The following is an 18,938-nucleotide window of genomic DNA, read 5'->3' on the forward strand; positions in this document are numbered from 1 at the left end:
TTTGCAACAAGAGACCTCAAATGGGAAGTATTTGGGGCTGCCTATGTATGTGGGTCGCTCAGTCCCACGGTACTTGGAGTATATCAAGGATTGGTTGCGGATTCGTATTCAAGGATGGATTGAAAGGTTCTTGTCAATGCAGGGCAAAGATATCCTAGTTAAATCAGTGGCACAAGCGATACCATTCTACACAACGAGTTGTTTCGACCTGAAAAGGGACATAGTGAAGAACTTAGCAAGATGATTGCTCGGTATTGGTGGTCTCATCAGAAGGAACATGATAAGATGCACGGGGTTGGATGGTAGAAAATGAAGCTACTGAAGAAACACGATGGTTTGGGGTCTAGGAACCTATACTGTTTAACCTTCAATGCTTGCGAGGAAAGTATGGAGGCTACTACAGAGCCCTGTGTTAAACAACATGTGTACGTGACAAGAGAAACCCTTACCGCATGGATAATGACACACTCACCGAAAGACTCCTTCATAACAAAACCAGACTACAAATCTCTCTGAGTGTTTGGTTGCTCTTGTTGGCCTAATCTTAGACCATACAACAATCACAAGCTTATGTACCGATCCAAACAGTGTGTATTTATTGGATATAGTGCACAACATAATGAGGTCAAGTATCTCGATGTCTCCACCGGTCGCGTATACATCTCTCGCGATGTTATTTTTGATGAAACCAAATTTCCATTTGTTGATCTTCATCCTAATGCCGATGCTCTCCTTAGGAAAGAAATTCTCCTCTTGCCATCGCATCTCTTCGGTATTGATCATGGGGGGAGGATAATTGTGATGATCATACGCTGACTAATCCTCATAACCTTGTGCATGAGTATTATGATGATGCAGATACAACAAATATTACGGCTGGTGAAGAAATCAAAGAAAATGGTGCAGAAATGCCCCAAAACAGTCAACATTTCATGTGTCAAACCTTGGGAGACATACCCTCCAGGGGATCGGAGCAACAACAGTTTGGCAACCGATCCATCACGGGATCCGTGCGGCTATAGGGCGGCGGCACCACAAAAAACGTGTTGTCTGCGCCCACGCCCACCAGGAGCCGCGGTGTCAGCCCAGCCGCCGCCACGCGGTCGCCTCTCACCGGCCTAGAAGCTCCACCGGGCCCGCGCCAATCTGGCTCCCCCACGCGGCGGGCCGAGAGCCGCTGGCCCGCGAGTGGGCCTCGCTGCTACGCACGCCGCCAACAGGCCAGCACGAGGGCTCGCACTGATTCGGCCAGGGCTCCAGGCGCGCGATCTAGGGTTGATCCTGTCGCGGCCACAGGGACTGGCGCGGGATCCTCTGTGCTGCCCGCGGCTACTTTGTCCTCTACAGAGGCCACAGAAGATCCAGCCGAGCCAGGAGCTTTTGCGACGTCAGGAGCTTTTGCGACGTCAGGAGAATCCGCCTTGGGATCGGCTGGCGCAGATGCAGTTGGATCTTCTGTGCCCGTTTCTACTCCACTCCTTCCACGCACACGTCTACAAAAGGGAGTAATTCAGCCTATAAATTATAAAACCAAATTTGGTCTTGCATGTTCTACAAGTGAACCAAGCACCCTTGATGAAGCTCCAAGTGATGCACGTGGAGAAAGGCTATGGAGGAAGAACACTTGGCACTTCAGAAAAAACAAAACGTGCCATCTGGTTTCCCCACCACAAGGTAAAAACTTAACTGACTGCAAGTGGGTTTACAGAATTAAAAAGAAATCTGATGGAACCATAGACCTTTACAAGGCAGACTTGTGGCAAAAGGTTTTAAACAACGATATGACATAGACTATGAAGACACCTTTAGTCCTGTTGTCAAGGTTGCCACTATTCGTCTTGTGTTATCTATTGTTGTTTCCAGGGGTTGGAGCCTTAGAAAGCTAGATGTACAAAACGCGTCCCTTCATGGTGTTCTGGAAGAGGAATTATACATGAAACAACCTCCCGGGTTCGTCGATAAAAACTCACCCTCTCATGTTTGCAAACTTGATAAAGCTCTTTATGGACTGAAGCAGGCACCCAGGGCATGGTACTCACGTCTCAATCAAAAGTTGCAAGCACTTGGCTTTGTTTCATCAAAGTCGGATACCTCACTGTTTATCTATAATAAGTCAAATACATCTATATTTGTGCTTATCTATGTTGATGATATTATTGTCACAAGTTCATCTGATGAGGCAGTGGCAGGACTGTTGAAGGATCTAGGTGCTGAATTTGCTCTCAAGGATTAGGGAGACTTGCACTTCTTCCTAGGTATCGAAGTAAGAAAACTTGAAGATGGTCTTCATCTTTCCCAAGGAAAATATGCCACTGACCTGGTAAGAAGAGTTGGTTTGCAAGGATGTAAGCCTGTACCAACCCCTCTGTCTAGTACAAAAAAAACTATCTCTTACAGAAGGACATCTCCTGAATCAAGAGGACAGTACCAGATATAGAACTCTAGTAGGAGCACTTCAATACCTCACTCTGACAAGGCCTGATATTTCCTTTGATGTTAAAAAAGTATGCCAGTTCCTTCATGCACCTACCACAGTTCATTGGACTGCTGCAAAACGTATTGTAAGATATGTGAAACATACTATGAGTCTTGGTCTTACTCTCAGCAAGTCCTCATCTACTCTTGTCAGTGATTTCTCTGACTCTGACTGGGCAGGATGCCTAGATGACAGATGCTCCACTGATGGGTTTGCAGTGTTCTTTGGACCTAATCTCATATCATGGTGTGCAAAGAAACAAGCAACTGTATCAAGGTCAAGTACAGAGGCTGAGTACAAGGCATTGGCAAATGCTACAGCAGAGATCATTTGGGTCCAGTCCATGCTGAAAGAGCTTGGTGTGAAACACGTCCAGGCTCCATGCTTATGTGTGATAATCTTGGTGCTACCTATCTGTCTATCAATCCTGTCTTTAATGCAAGAACAAAACACATTGAGATAGATTTCCATTTTGTCAGAGAACGTGTAGCTAACAGACAATTGAAAATTCGTTTTGTGCACTCAAGGGACCAGGTTGCAGATGGCTTCACCAAGGCGTTACCTACAAAAAATCTTGAAGAGAAGTTGAGATTAAGGGAGAGTGTTAAATAACATGTGTACCAACATGTGTACGTGATAGGAGAAACCCTCACCGCATGAATCAAAGGCTGTAGCGACCGAACCTTGTGGCGTAGGATAGACCAGGAGTTTGTTATAGTTTATATTCTTGTTGTAACTTGGAGATCTATCTCTGGTCTATCCCTTGCTTCTCAAGATTGTAATCCTAACTACTTGTACGCTATATAAATACGAAGCCGTCGGCCCTGGCAAAGGCACGACGTTCCCAGCCTTTTCACACCCTGAATCACTGTGCGCTTGTGTATTTAGACAAATCTAAGACAAGGATTTTGGGACGGAGGGAATATCTAGCTAGGTCTCTTTATTTAAGCATGTATGTACCGACAAGGTTTCTCCGACACCTCCTAATTTTGTAAGCGGGGCTGCACTGCATACAGACCATCAGCCATTACGTGTAAGTAATGCATTTTCTGCAACGGCATGCATAAGTCGGAGCTTGCCTGTTCGACGTCGTGGTGGGTTACTTTGGTGTAACTACAGGAAGTTGTATGTGGACTCTGTCAGTAATCTCATTCAGTCATGCGTGGAAACATTACAGCAGTAGCAATTTTCAATGAATGATCGATACCCAACAAACCTAATTTCACTCCACATATGACACCAAAAGAAAATGTGCAGCAGAAAAGAGTTTAACTTGAATTCGACACCTTTTATCTTTATCATGTGTAGCAATTGATACATCCAACAGAAAATCAATGGCATCTGTTGTTTCAGGAACAATGTTTCCCTATTCTTCAGTATGGACGAGCTCGATTCTTTCACATTTCCCCCCTTGAATGTACGTATCCAGCAAGGTGGAAGCAAATTCAGCATAACGCGGTGAGATGTTCTTTGATTTCCGAGTGAAGATGCAAAATGGCTACTTTTGAGGTGGAGTGTTTGCAACCCTCCAAGAATAAGGCTCCAGGATTCCAATGATCCTGGACCCAGCCACCTCGCCGGCAGGGACAGCGGCTGAGATTTCTTTCAGGTCTTCCTTGCTCAGCTTTACCTTTACAGCCTCGATGTTATCATCGAAGTTCTTCAGTTTTGTTGTTCCTAGATTCAAAGAACAGTTAGACATTTACACATAAATTAAATGGACACAGCTGCTATGTTTTGTCGCAATAAAAATGATTGCACTTCTGTAACCTCCATTTTGTTGAGAAAGCTGCTGTTTGAGTACAAGGGAAGGGAAGGAGCGCGTAGATTATTTTGCTATGTGAAGAAACACAATAACAACTACAAAGTTAATATCCAGTACGGGTTCCATGGCACCGCCTCCAATAATACATAACTATTTATACCATAGATTTAAAACGAGATATCTACAAATTAAAGCTTATTTTGGGTCTATTTGTTTGAGTTGTGATGATATTTAGACCTATACATTTGTAGTGTAATTTTCATAATTTTTTAACATATATATTGAAGTTATGTTATTCATACATCGTATCTGTAAAACTGTGGCACCCCCAATTTTAAGATCCTAGATCCGCCACTGACCCAACATACAAATATAAGTAAGGAGGTCATGAAAATTCAGAGGTCAAGATGCTATAACCTAATTGCACAGATGAGCAGGGCATATGTGCCTGAAACTGACATTATGACAACCAACAGGCAAGGCCCAACTGGTTAACTGTGCAAGACAGTCCTCAAGATGACTCACCCTTATAGTGCGTGGTGATATGGGCTGATGCTAGCATTAGACTGGTTATGCTTAAGAAATGCATCGTTTCAGATGACAAAAGAACAAATTTCATCAGTATTCAAGACAGAAATGAAACTATGCACTACTGCATATTCAGCTAATGCAGTATCTTGCACTGTCCTGGAAAACATGCAAAAACTGTTAGGTATCATCGTGGTTTACGCTCAGAGCGCTGAAGCTAGTGCAATAACCTGGCAAAGTACAACGCGTCAGCTTTGCACCAATAGCTTCTAGGTACAAATGTTGTCACTTTTGTTCAATTTCAGAGAAGTCTTCCAGTTGACTCATTGTTAGAAATATTTGTCATGCTTGAAAGGTTCAGATGTAGACTAGGCGCAAGACCCTGTTCTTATAGGATGGGTACAAGATCATATTAAGATTGATGATAGGGAGTATTTGAGAGAAGAACTCTACTAATTCATAGCACGCGGATGTTAAAAAGGGTACCAGGGATTGGAACGACATCATCCCCTTGATGAAGAACCCAGGCAAGAGCAAGTTGAGCAGGTGTGCAGCCATACTTGGTGGACAATATTTCGAGTCGTGTATACAGAACTTTATTCTTCTCCAGGTTTTCTCCAGTATACCGAGGATGTTTGGACTGCAACGGGATAGATGAGGCAGTCACACAAATAACATCACCTTTCTCTGGAAGAAGATTATACTAGTTTAACTTTTCTTACCAGTAAACTCCCTGATGGTAAGCTCTCTACGGCTGCCCTGCCAGCAAAGAAACCGCGACCAAGTGGGCTGTATGGAACAACTCCGATGCCAAGCTCCCTGAATGCAAATACTTCACATCACAAACGGAAGTCTGAAGACGCCATGAACAAAGTGTAAAATAGCTGCTAGCTACCCCGGACATGAAGAGTAAGAAGAATTCTATATGTCAATATGTCTAGTAACTTCCAAACCAAAGAAAATATAGTCCAACAGGGGAGCGGCGACAAGGGTGAGATAACAGGATTTTGCTCCTGGCAGGATATGAAACCCTGACCAGCAGGGATGCAGCAATGCAACCTTACCACTGGCTATCACACAGTTCTTTATAAATCCCAAACAAAGCAACAAATTATTTCTGAACTGCATTATCATTTTCACTTCATACTTACGGGTCCAACATGCAAAATATAATATGACAGAGACAACGTCATGACATATGCAAACCCGAGTTTGATGATGGAGCCAGATGGAGTGATTTTCCTGTAATCAACCATGTAAGACATAACAGCGAACTCCTTTGTTTTTTGACAACTATAAACTTATAAAGTTGGTAGGATTAGCTTACTCATATAAGTACTAATCGACCAGGAATCAGCTAAGCGCAGCTGCCCGATTGCGTAGATGCATAGCCCAACCATAAAAGAATATTATTCACCTCATTTTTTTCTGAATGATTTGGAATGATGTTGTCAGTGACTTTACTGTTGAATACGATACTAATAGTACTGATTGAAAAATGTATGAAAGGAAAATGTACGCTGGGTTTTCTGGAATTAAAGTAAAAAATGACTGTTTGTAAAAAGTACTCTATATAGGACTAGACTGGATGAACCTGCATAGTGGGATAATATCTTCCTCTATATCCCTGGTCCATAGTGACCACTCCATCTGCACTGCGGTGATCGGATGAACTGCATGTGCCCGTCTAATGGTATCGGCACTAGCCTCAGACAAGCCAACATACTTGACTTTCCCTTCTTCAACCAACTTCTTCAGTTCCCCCATCTACACATGCCAAATGAAGAAGTCAGTCACAAGTAACGAAATTTAGAGCACGATTACTCGATCGACCGATACAGACGGTTTCCTCTATAGGCACTGACTGGTCAATGCGATGCTGGAAATATAGATCGATGTAGTCCACACCGAGGCGCACAAGGCTTGCTTCGCAGCTCGCACGCACATATTCTGGAGTGCCCTTCACACACAGGCCACCGGCGTCGAATCCTGCGATGCCACACTTGGTGGCCACTTGAACCCTTTCACGAGGCACTTGCCTTAGTGCCTGCTCAAGACATTTGCACCACATCACTCATCAGGTTACAGAGAAGAAAGCAGCAATTTAACTCGTCGGTGCATTCTGACTTGATGCAATGTGTCTAGTGGCCGACCTTAGTGCAGACAACTGAAGATCAAGATCCCTCCAATGCTATGCTAAACACAAAACAAAAATACAATGAGATCTAAACACGTTCTAGGATCTCTAACTCTTGTTTTTGCCACTCTAACTTTTGCCCATTTCTTATGCCACTCTAGCTCTTCACATTTCACTTTTGCTACTCTAAACTTTTGACAATACATCACAATTGCCATTTCGGCAAAAGCAAAAAAATTTGGCAAAAATGAATGTCAAATTTTAGAGTGGCATAAGAAAAATGGACAAAAGCTAGAGTGAAAAGAACAAAAACAAAATCCGATATCAGACGGTCACCAGAGGACGCGATGAACGGTGCGCGCGGCGACCGATCTGGCGCTCAGATGGGTCGACCGGCGCGGAGCACCGGCCATTTTCACCGCCCCTCAGCGAACAAAGCACAAAAACAGCATATTCGAGCTTGGAGAGTGAGAGCAAGAGGAGGATTTTGACCTTTCCGAGCAGGACCTCGTTGGTGTGTGGCCCATACGCATCGGCGGTGTCGAAGAAGGTGACGCCGGCGTCGAAGGCGCGCCGTATGACGGCGACGCCAGCATCCTCCGGCACCGGATCGTTGTACACGCCGGTGAGGCCCATGCATCCGAACCCGATCTTGGACACCTACCTCGCAAATGGCACATCCCCAACTCATCATTCGATCCTGCAGGTATTTTCCCTGCAGATTTGCGAACAGATTCCAGGTGGGATTTTCGGTTGGTTTGTTACCTCGAGGCCCTGCGTGCCAAGCTTCACTCTGGCCATCTGGCTCTGCTCCATGGATGATGGATCGAACTGCGCAAGCAAGATTAGTAGCAACAAGGCTCAGGAGGAAGAAGACTGAGGGGAAAGGACAGACGACCTCGCCGGCTTTGTTTGTTCCGGGGTTGGGCCAAGTGTTTCTTTCCGGATTTATTATTGCTTGTGGGCCCAAGCCCAAGACATCGTCTTCCACGTCAAAAAGGAAAGGGAAAAAAAGCCGAGATAAGTGAGTTCGTTTATTTGCCTCCAAAAAAAGTGAGTTCGTTTATTCCCCTCAATTATAAGGTTTGGGACAAATCACCCCATAACATTTTAGTTTTTTTTTTTGCAAAAAAGTACCCATATCTATCATAAAAGTTCACCAGAAGTACAGTACTCCCTCTAGTGATCTAAACGAGTATTTGACAAAAAACTACCACATTAGGGGTATCCGTCCCACTAAACTACCACATTCAAAAAAGTGACTGATAACTACCAAAATTTTCTAATTTTGTGACTAAAAACTACCACTTTTGAAAAATGGCCCGTTTAGACAATTTAAACGCGATTATGACAAACGGGACCCACCCATCAGGGCCTGACGTGGCGGCTCAGTCAACTCCGTTTGTTTTGACCGTCAAGTTGACCGTTATGACAGGTGGGGCCCACATGTCATCATCAACCTTCCTCCTCCTGTGTCTCTCTTGGGCATTTCAACAAGCACCTTCTGTGCATCTAAGGGAAGGAGGCGATGGCAAGGGGAAGAGCGACCTCCAGCACGACCCGCCTTAAGTCGTGGTGAGCCCGCCTCCTTCCAGCTCCCCGCTGCGGTCACGACCGCCACGCGCGCTGGAGATGAGCGGCCGCGCCGCCACCGCCGCCGTGGGCTTCCTCTGCGGCGATGATGACCAGGAAGACCAGGCGGAAGAGGAGCGTGGCGAGGAAGACGAACGGCACGACGCCATGCACGAACGACTCCACGCCGCCGGTGTCAGAGTGACTCCAACTGTACTTGTACCAAGAGTTGAGATAATATGCCGGGACGGCCGTGGACGCGGGCTCCGCGGCGGCGACCAGCGTGGCGCCGGCGAAGATGGCACGGGGCCGGGGCGTGCCGCGGACGAGCTCCGAGAGTGAGCGCGGCCGGTCGCCGCGGAGCGTGGCGCAGGCGGCCTGCGTCGCGAGCTTGCTAGCGAGTACGTTAGGTGGAGGACGAGTAGCGCCGCTGGGTGCAGCCACGCCCGCGTACACCTCGACGACACTGCTCCAGAGCACTACCCCCACCACCAAGTTGGCCGGTGACGTGGACCTGGCGCTCGTGCTCAGCTCCACCGACGCGGGATGTACCTGGCTTCCTCACCTGCTCCTCCAAATCGACACAAGAGCAGCTGGATGAGCTTGCTCGCGTACGTGGTCGGGCTGGAGCTCACCTGCTCTCCTCCCATGCACATAAGATGCTTGTTGAAATGCCAAAGAGAGAGAGAGGAGGAAGAAGAAGGTTGATGTGGGCCCTACCTGTCATAACGGTTAACCTGACGGTCAAAACAAACGTAGTTGACTTCGCCGCCATGTCAGCCTTGACGGGTGGGTCCCGCCTGTCATAAACACATTTAAATCGTCTAAACTGGTCATTATTCAAAAGTGGTAGTTTTTTGTCACAAAAATAGAAAATTTTGGTAGTTATCAGTCACTTTTTTGAATGTGGTAGTTCAGTGGGACGGGAACCCCTAATGTGGTAGTTTTTTGTCAAATACTCGATCTAAACACTCTTATATTATTTTACGGACGGAGTATAAAATATCCTCGGCATAAAAATATTTACATCGATGTCCATGAACCACAGAACGACCACTACCGCCGCCAGAAGGAGCTGCTGATGCGCCGTTGTCGTTGATTGCTTCCTGGAGCCGGCCTAGCCTTGCCATTGATAGCCGAGAAGTCTTCATGCAGGTGCCCCTAAGAAGCAGCACCTTGGAGCCCTGTCGTCACGGTTTAAACCTTAAATCAATCTGAAGTGTCTAACATCATTAGTCGCCATCACGAATGTGGGGACAGAAACCCTAACCACGTCGTCCCAAGAGATGGCAGGAATCTACACCGAAGCTTTGTGGACTCTGTCCCAATGGATGAAGTCGAGAATCGTGCTGGAAAAACAACCTGTAGGTAATAATAAAGTTGTTATTATTCTATTTCCATGTTTATGATTAAGTTTATGTTCTATGCTAGAATTGCATTAATTGTTGAATATGAGAGTCGGAGGAAAAACTTAATTGCATGTATGGAATTATAAACACCAAACAAATCCCTAGTCAGGCATCTGGACTAGATCTTCTATTGTTGATGGTGCTTGTTGAGCGAGCTCAGCTCCATGTGATTCCTGAGAAAAATAAACAGAAGGTAGAAAAATGCAAAAATGGATATTACAAGTAAAAAGCAGGTAAAGTGAAACAAAAGAACAGTTGAACAGAAAAACTAGTCACGTGAGAACAAGCTACTCAAGAAAAGTGGAACGGGTACTAATCTTTGATAAGAGTTGTCTCTCAATTCTGGGACACTAGCTTTCTAGCCTGTTGATTTTTCAAAATACAGCTTGGGGTTTGACAAGTAGATTGTACCCATGAAAGCTCCACATCTAAAGGTGCCACCACACTGCAAAAAGGAAGGGTTTTCCTCATTTCTGCAGGTTTATCTCCATTTTCACTTAACAATAAACGATCAGACTGTAGTAGGAGTCAGACAGCCATTGCAAAGCAACTTGCAAAAGATCACAGCAGCTAAGCCACATGACACATTGTACAACTTGAAATCCTATTTCTCACAGGACAGTGATGGTACAATAATGTCCCTGTAATTTAGGGAAATGAACAGCAGATAAGCCACATGACTCATGGTATCACTCGGGTGGCCTATATTGCTATTTGTCAAAGGCAGCAATATTGGTATCATGATGTCCCTGAACTTTGGAGAATAAACTATCTTGGCGTCGATGATGAAGCATCAGACCTTGTTTCTCAGCTTCGGTGGAGGAACATACATGCTGGAAAGTGGGCCAGGAAGGAGCCAAGAAAGAAAAAGAAGATGCATGCACTACCATTATAGCAAGGCATTGTATTACTGTGACAATTGCGGATTTGTTTAGAGGAACTGCACAGGAATATCACATGTAACAGTTAACCTTTTATGGGAAGTGAGAAAAAAAAAGTATATCTTACAAACAGGTCCTAGCTAATTGAAGGCAAGAGAAAGAATAAAATGGCCAGATGTTTCATATTTACCTTATCCATGGAGTACTCTTATGGTCAGTTTCTTTTTTCTTCAGGTAAGAGTTAAATGTGAGAAAATGAAATTGCAGTCATACTGGGAGGCAATGTGTAACATATTTGTCATTTTAGAAATACAAGGTAACTCTGCCAGATTAAATCGTTGAACAACTACTGTTCACTTGGTTAATTCACAACAAAAAATGTGACCAAGCAACTGTTGAGGATAGATCTACTGCCAATGTGCTACAAGAGATGTTAACTTGGTTAGCCTTCCTCAACACCCAAAAATAATGCCACGGCAGTAACCCACTGGACCTTTAAGGTAAAAACATTGATTGATACCAAGGAAAAAGGATCTGAGCTAATACAGTGGTTGAGGTGGTCTATTTGTTAATCTGAAGTCTTCTAGGAATAGCCCCAAAGCACGTCCTGTGTGTGCGTGTGTGTGGGGGGGTACAGTTTGTTCCTTCGAACAGAAGTAGAAAATGTTGTACTTGCATATGATCATGTCCCCAACCTACTTCTGTAAGGCATATGCTGAATGCAAAGAACGGTTATGCCCAGAGGATCATGCCATACAGCACCGATTGGAGTTCATCTAAACAACCTTGTTGATAATAACAAAAATGCATAATCACTTCAGTTTTGGTCCAGTTTGTAATAATGGATAGCAAGGATTGAAAATCTAGATTCAAGCGACGAAGCACATCGACAAAAGTTTCAGCAAACTATCTCAAGATAGTTATATTTGAGCGATTTCTCAAAACAACTCATAAAGGAGGAATCACGTACATGGGAAAAGAGCATGAGGAGCCAGAAGGTAAGTGTGCATACTAAAAAAACTCCAAACCGCAGAAGAAAACCAGTTTTCGGCCCACTAGTTTTGGGAAAAAATTGATGAGACGACCAGAAATGGATGCTAGATTGATGATAAAGACAACCTCATGTACTATGACAAAAATATTATCATCATTTGCAACTGTAGGGCAAAGGTAATCACCTCAACTATGACCCTTGCAGGCAGTTCTGCAACAAATCTTCACTCAGCATGACTGAATAACTGGGGGATAGTGCATCCATCAACCATCTAACACAATTACCAGCATTCCTCCTGCATTGAGTCAACCAACAAAAGAAAAGAACAATTAACCAAATAGACAGACAGATATAGCAGTTAAACTTTTAAATACGTAACAATTTGTACATCCCTCCACCTTGCAGTCTGACGCCCGATGGTTTTACTTCCCAACTGATCTCAAAAGGCACAGCTCATCAGGACCAAACACAGAGGACCTACTTAAGATAACAAGATGCACACAGCAATGCATTATTCAGCTCAATCACTCTTCTGAAACCAAAATTCATGTAACTATGACCTGACATGCACGAGGAAAATAGAAGATGAGTAAAAGTTAAAAATTGTTCGAAGCAGACATCAACTGGTCATACAGATACAGTACAGTAACAAGAGTTCGAGCGTTGTTGACAAACTTAAACATGAACTAACTTTTTATTCCTCAGAAAACTATCTGAATCGACGATATTACAATATTGTACAAAGGCTAACTTTGATGTATGCAAATCAAATTGTGCACGCTCCTACACACACCTAAGGTGATCTCAATCAAGTATCGAAAAGAGGGTACCATACTGAAATGCAGTGGAAACACACAAACATGATGCCGGATCACTCTTCAGTTTCACTGTGATATTCACCTCGAATGAGCTATTCTACATCAAAAGCACCCAACTCCATCCCCGTCACTTGGGATCATCAGGTGTCTGCACGGAGATCTGCTGATGTGAGTTCACCCCATTCGCCACCTGTGGCTCTGCGGTTGTGATCCCTTCATCTTCCTTCTCCTCATCCGAATCCAGGGTGAACTGAGATGTTAATGGCATGCCCTCCATCTGGACCTCCTTGTCCAGCATCCTGTAGCCGCTCGGTGGGCTGCCGTTCCCTCTGGCGATGACAGTAGCGTACGTGGCCGCCCCGGCGAGCACGAGCAGCGCGAGGTGGCCGTTGAACTGCAGCGTGGCGACGGAGCGCGCGCGGTGGTAGTCCTCGTGGGTGCGGCACTTGATGGTGTAGTCCGCTCGGCTCTGCGCGTGGAGCGCGCAGCCGGCGGCGATGGCGTCGGTGAAGAAGGAGAAGCCCATCTGCAGCATCCAGGTGCCCTGCAGGGCGAGGCCCGCGGCGCGGGCGAGGCGGGGCGGCGCGGCCCCCGGGCGGTGCGCGGCGAGCAGGGTGGCGCCGAGGCAGACGGCGACGGGGACGAGGAAGAGGTCGAAGTAGCGGTTCTCGATGCCGGCGGCGGTGGAGGGGCGGCGGTGCGCGAAGAGCAGGAGCTCCTGCCCGAAGGCCGCGGCGAGGAGGAGGTCGAGCAGCGGCGGCGGGGGCGGGGCGGCGAGCGGCGCGAACGCGAACGGGGCGAGGGAGTGGAGCAGGAAGAGCGCGGAGGCGGCGAGCGTGGGCAGCGCGAGGTGGTGCGCGGAGAGCAGCGCGGAGAGGAGGCAGAGCGCGGAGAGCAGCGCGGCGAGGAGGCCCCGGTGGTGCGGCGGCGCGGAGAGGCGGCGCGGGAGGAGCGGGAGCCGCGGGAGGCGCGGCTGGAGGGCCTCGAGCGCCGCCAGCGCCAGGAGGCCCAGCCCGGCGCCCGAGTAGGCGAGGAGCCCCGGCATGCGTGCCTCGGCCGGCGGTGGATCTGAGCTGGGGCGGGAGGGGCTGGCGGCGACTAGTTGGTGGCTCTGGTGCGGGGTGATCGGATCGGCGCGGGAGTCTGGCGGTTGGTTGGGTTGGGCTGGGCTTGGCGGGTGGCGGGTGGCGACAGGAGGCCGGCACGGTTGACGAGCTGTGCGGGGATGTGTCACTGTCGTCACCTCACACAAATCGTACTCCTTTCGAGAGAGAGAGAAGCGAATTTACGTAGACAGGTCATGATTGAGGGTGTACTAGAAAAAAAAAAGTCATGATTGAGGGTGTGTTCGGTGGCCATCTCGCATCGACTCCATTTGGCATGTGCTCATGGTTGAAGTTCAAGCGTCGTCTTTGTCTCTGGCATTATAAGAGCAGCTCTGTGTGGTATGTGTAGTTTTGATCATGTGATGCCGAGTTATTGTTTGCAAGCATTTCCCTTTGTTTTGTGTGATAGAGGGTGGGTGTAACTGCTCGAAAGTCCTTATGACAATGACTTCTCACCCGCAAAAAAGACAATGACTTCTGACGTGGTTTGTGGACGGCACTTGTGCAATGGTGTGGGTACAAATTCTATGCATGGGAAGAGCATAAACTGATAAAAACTTATAAGGGCTGCTCTACCACATGCCATTGGGAGCTTGGGAAGAGGAGCTGATAAACTGATAAACACGTAAGTTTAACATTTTTTTAAGTTTAACATTTTCTTGAATACACATGGTCAATATTTTTTCCATTCACATTTAACATTTTTTTTAATACATGGTCAACAATTCTTCTATACACATTTAATATTTTTCAAATACAACTTTAACATTCTTTGAATACATCATCAATATTTTTTATACACATTTAACATTTGTAGACAAGTTTAGCATTCGTTAAATACATGGTTGGCATTTTTTATATACACATTTAACATTTTTTTTGAAGACAAGTTAACAATCTTTGAATACATGGTCAACATTTTTTCTGTACACATTTAACATTTTTCAAAGACAAGTTTCTTAATATATGGTACACTTTTTTTTCTATTCACATGTAAAAAAAATATATACAAATTTAAAATTTTTTTAATACATGGCCAATATTTTTAAAATACAAGTTTAACTTTTTCGAACACTTGTTCAACATTTTTTAAAATGGTTGGATTAACATTTTTTAAGTACATGGTTAACATTTATTCTATACACATTTCATGTTGTATATTTTTTGTATACAAGATAATTTTTTTATTTCTATACACATTTAACATTTTTAAATACTTGATTAACATTTGTTGAAATGTTTTATGTAAAGTATTTCTTTGTAATATATAATATCTGGAAATATAAATAAAAGAAAAGAAAAAAGTGAATAAAAACATAAAGAAAATGAGAATATGGCATGTGGCTTCTGGTCAGCGACGCGATGGGCTGGCCCAATATGGAGCGCGCCTTCCTAGACTTCCCATCGTCTTTAGGCTAGACATATCACCGCCCGGTTCTGACGGGGACGCCTATGGGCGATTCCTATTTTGCACTGTAGGTGCCCGTTATTACTGCTTTTGCAAACGGGCCCCTACATCGCATTCATTGTGTTCGGCCCATTACTTTCGTTCCCAACAAGTCTCGCCTGTTTCGTTAAATTTCAAAAATAGGTGCTGGGCACGAGATCAAACTCGCGACCCTATCGTTCAAAAGCATGCGCAACAACCACCAGGGCACTAACCTGCTTGTGCACTGTTTCTTTGTTTTTCTCTTTTGTTTGTTCGTGAGTCCGTTTTGTTCCTTTCTTTTTTTTCTACTTCTTTTACTTTTTCTTTTTCTATTTTTCTTAAGTTCATGAAATTTTCTTCAAAATCGATGAACTTTTGTAAATTAGGTGAACCTTTTTTCAAATACGGTGAACTTTTTTCAAAATAGATGAAAATTTTCAAATCGGATGAACTTTTTTCAAACGGATGAACTTTTTTTCAAAATCAGTGATTTGTTTTTCAAATTCGATGAACTTTTTAATCGGTAAACTTTTTTTGAAATCCGATGAACTTTTTTTCCAAATCAATGAACTTTTTTAAAATTCGATCATATTTTTTGAAAAATTGATGAACTTTTCCGAAATTTAACAAACTCTTTTTCAAAAATTCGTGAACTCATAAATCTCAGTGGTATAGTAAAATGGCTGAGTAATAAATAGCGCGGCTATATTAGTTCTAATACAATTTGCGTTGCTTTTGTTCAATAGTGTTCTGAACGTCTAGTGGTTAAGCTAAGCCACGCGGATGTGTGGAGCGAGATCGATTCCCCATACCGCCATTTTTTCGGGTGGTTTTTTAGCGAACGAATCTGTTCCTGGGCCAAGCTTAAAACAGCCCAAGAGGGCGCGCTGTAGGCGCAATTTCCAGGTTCGGGCGCCTACAAGCCGAACAGGACCTCCCACGCCTATGTGACGCTTCTAGCAAGGCATAGCGCCACGCCACTTGCATGCGCCGTTTTTTACGTCGTGAGGACACAGAAATTTCAAACGAAGGAATTACTCTTTTTTTTTTTGGGAAAACATTCAATCATGGTAGTACAACGAACACCGGAAATAAAAAATACATCCAGATCCGTAGACCACCTAGCGACGACTAAAAGCACTGAAGCGAGCCGAAGGCGCGCCGCCGTCATCGCCCCTCCATCGCCGGAGTCGGGCACAACTTGTTGTAGTAAACAGTCGGGAAGTCGTTGTGCTAAGGCCACATAGGACCAACACCCCAGAACAGCAACCGTCGCTGATGAAAAATAATGTAGATCGGAAGGATCCAAACCGAAGACACACGAACGTAGACGAACAACGATGAGATCCGAGCAAATCCACCAAAGATAGATCTGCCAGAGACACACCTCCACACGCCCACCAACGATACTAGACGCCGCCGGAACGAGGGCTAGGCGGGAGACCTTTATTCTATCTTCAGGGAGCCGCCGTCGTCTCGCCTTCCTGAACAGGACACAAACCCTAACAAGATTGAAAAAAAAAACTAGAAACGGAGCCCTCCCGCCGGCTCTTGCCAGGATCCACCGCGCCTCCATGGCCCTAGAGCCACCGGAAACTAGGCGGACCTGCATCGACGCCGGCAAACGGAGGGATTACTCTATAGAGAAATTTTCCTTGGTGCCATTTTTAAAAAAGATGGCCATCTCAGATTTCTTCAAGGTTTGTATGGTACGGGCTATTATTCCATAGAAATTTTGAAGCAGACTAAACACGAGGTAATGAGACATCACTTTTCTTGGGTCTACAAATCATGTATCATCCTTGCGTGACATCCAAACGACATTTTTGTACTGTACCACATTTTCTGTTCCTGTGTTTTTGTTTCTTTTCCCGTGTTTCTTGGTTCTGATGAGTGGCACGACATAGTCAGACTCTAAACGGGTCAGGACGTAGTCTCACGTGGACTTATTCGCCTCATCTCGATCGATGCCGTGAACCTACCAAACAACGCGTATGACGCGAGAAATGCCGTCCAAATGCCACATCCACATGGAACCCCCGGGACAAATCATGTGGTTCTCGCCTGCTCCGTTAGATAACTACTGAAAAGCGACAACTCACAATGGCACATTCTGCAAAACTCATATGATATCACATGGCCACATGGGCGCACCACTATCGTACTATATGATTCGATCTATACACGCAAAATTCACGTATCTACACTATCTTGCACACCCAGTGACTAATGTTTGTACAACACAAATCCTAGAGCAAAGTGAATATATGCCCGTTAAAAAAATGGTCGTGAATCGATCGACGCAAGAAGAACTAGCACGACAAGGCTAGTGCGAGCGCAGCCGCCCCGGCCAGGCCGCTCCACGGGCCGGAGAGCGCGCGCGGGGCGGCGCTGTGGGTCTCCTCGCTGCTGGTGGCCGGCGGCGTGACGCCCTTGAAGTTGGGGTTGCCGCCGTAGAGGCTCTGGATGCCGTCGACGTCGTCTTTGGCCAGCTCCACCTTCTGCGTGCGCGACGTGATGGTCGGGTACATGATGGCGCCCTCCACCGACGAGTGGCCGAGCCCCAGCAGGTGGCCGATCTCGTGCACGGCCACCGACTCCAGGTCGACGGCGGCGTCCAGCGAGGCGCGCGACACGTCGCCGCCGGCCACCCAGGCCTCCGACGCGTCCAGGTGGAACCGGCCGTCGGTGGGCGAGAAGGCGTGCGCCAACGTGCCCAGCGGCCCGTCGAAGGCCTCGCCGTCGCCGTGGTCGCCCGAGTGGAACCCGATGGTGATGTCGGCGTCGGACGCCGACGCCGTCTCGGTGAAGTTGAGCGTGGTGGCCGCCGACCAGCGTGCGAAGGCGCTGGCGAACACCTTGCTCAGCGTGGCCCGGTCGATGGTCGTCTCGGTGGCCGCCGTGATGGCGTACCGGAGGCTCTTCTTGGAGCGCGGCCACGAGGGGGACCCCGGGAAGTAGGAGTAGAGGTTCCGGCCGTGGACCGTCGTCTTGCCCATGGCGGAGGTGCCGTTGATGATGTCGGCGACGCCGCAGCGCGGGGACATCATCTTGGCGACGGTGGACGCGTCCAGCTGGCCCGTGGCCTCGAGGCCGAAGTTGTGCTGGTAGGTCCGGATGGCGGACTCCATGTCGGCGTCGAACATGTCGTTGAACTTGGCCGGCGGCGCGGGGAGGTAGCCGAAGCGGCTGAGGTAGTCCTTGAGCCTCGCGAGCCCCTGCCGCTGGTCCCCGAACTGGCAGCCGGACAGGTTCTGGAACGCCGACCACGGGTTGGACAGCAGCGGCTTGATGTCCGGGAGGCCCTCCGGCAAGCTCCTGGCGGACACCGGCGCAGACATCAACACGGCGAGCACCGTGGCCGCGGCGGCGAGCGGAGCGAGGAGAGGGGAGACACTTCTGATGCTCGCCATTGTAGCGCTCGGCAAGATGGATGGATGAATGAGGCTAGGAAACAAAACCGCTGGGGTTATAAAGCTTGACGAGTCCAATGGAGGACTACTCGGTCAACCGGCAGGGCAAGGGAAAGCAGCCGCCCGGAGCCGGCCAACACGCTTGGATTTGGATCCTTCCTTGCTCTGCCGCATGGTGACCTGTTCCTGGAGCAATGCTACACCTACGTAATAATAGGTCCTGTGTGGGGAGGTTGGAGGGGAGAAGTTTCCCTCTACTCGGTCGGAATAGTCTAATGCTGGCCTTACCAAGCTGGTGGAAGGATGTTTTCAGAAAGTGATGATGTGGCCATGTGTACGTATTGAAAAGCGAGGATATAATAATGTCCATTTTGCTTGTCAGATAAGAAATATAGTTTCTCTCAACCGTG

At 46.7% G+C, this 18,938-nt stretch overlaps 3 protein-coding genes across 4 annotated transcripts; all 3 read right to left on the reverse strand.

Moving 5' to 3' along the window:
• Positions 1-3,743: 3,743 nt before the first annotated feature.
• Positions 3,744-7,874, reverse strand: LOC109746228 (perakine reductase). 2 transcript variants are annotated; one of them, XM_020305353.4, is made up of 7 exons: positions 7,672-7,874; positions 7,399-7,566; positions 6,613-6,816; positions 6,364-6,536; positions 5,492-5,588; positions 5,256-5,409; positions 3,744-4,153 (listed from the first exon to the last, which is right to left on the reverse strand). In XM_020305353.4, the coding sequence occupies exons 1-7, from the start codon at positions 7,720-7,722 to the stop codon at positions 3,975-3,977; spliced, it is 1,026 nt and encodes a 341-aa protein (XP_020160942.1). In that variant the 5' UTR covers positions 7,723-7,874; the 3' UTR covers positions 3,744-3,974. The 2 variants fall into 2 exon arrangements, with proteins under 2 accessions (XP_020160942.1, XP_020160943.1); XM_020305354.4 differs by lacking the exon at positions 6,613-6,816 and having other exon boundaries at positions 7,672-7,846.
• Positions 7,875-12,437: 4,563 nt separating this feature from the next.
• Positions 12,438-13,870, reverse strand: LOC109746230 (uncharacterized). The gene has a single exon (XM_020305355.4). The coding sequence runs from the start codon at positions 13,623-13,625 to the stop codon at positions 12,708-12,710; it is 918 nt and encodes a 305-aa protein (XP_020160944.1). The 5' UTR covers positions 13,626-13,870; the 3' UTR covers positions 12,438-12,707.
• A 3,349-nt stretch (positions 13,871-17,219) lies between these two features.
• Positions 17,220-18,937, reverse strand: LOC109746226 (metalloendoproteinase 2-MMP). The gene has a single exon (XM_020305351.4). The coding sequence runs from the start codon at positions 18,526-18,528 to the stop codon at positions 17,428-17,430; it is 1,101 nt and encodes a 366-aa protein (XP_020160940.1). The 5' UTR covers positions 18,529-18,937; the 3' UTR covers positions 17,220-17,427.
• Between the last annotated feature and the right edge of the window lies 1 nt (position 18,938).

This window comes from Aegilops tauschii, chromosome 7 (assembly GCF_002575655.3).
Source record: "Aegilops tauschii subsp. strangulata cultivar AL8/78 chromosome 7, Aet v6.0, whole genome shotgun sequence".
In the NCBI taxonomy this organism is placed as follows: Eukaryota; Viridiplantae; Streptophyta; class Magnoliopsida; order Poales; family Poaceae; genus Aegilops; species Aegilops tauschii.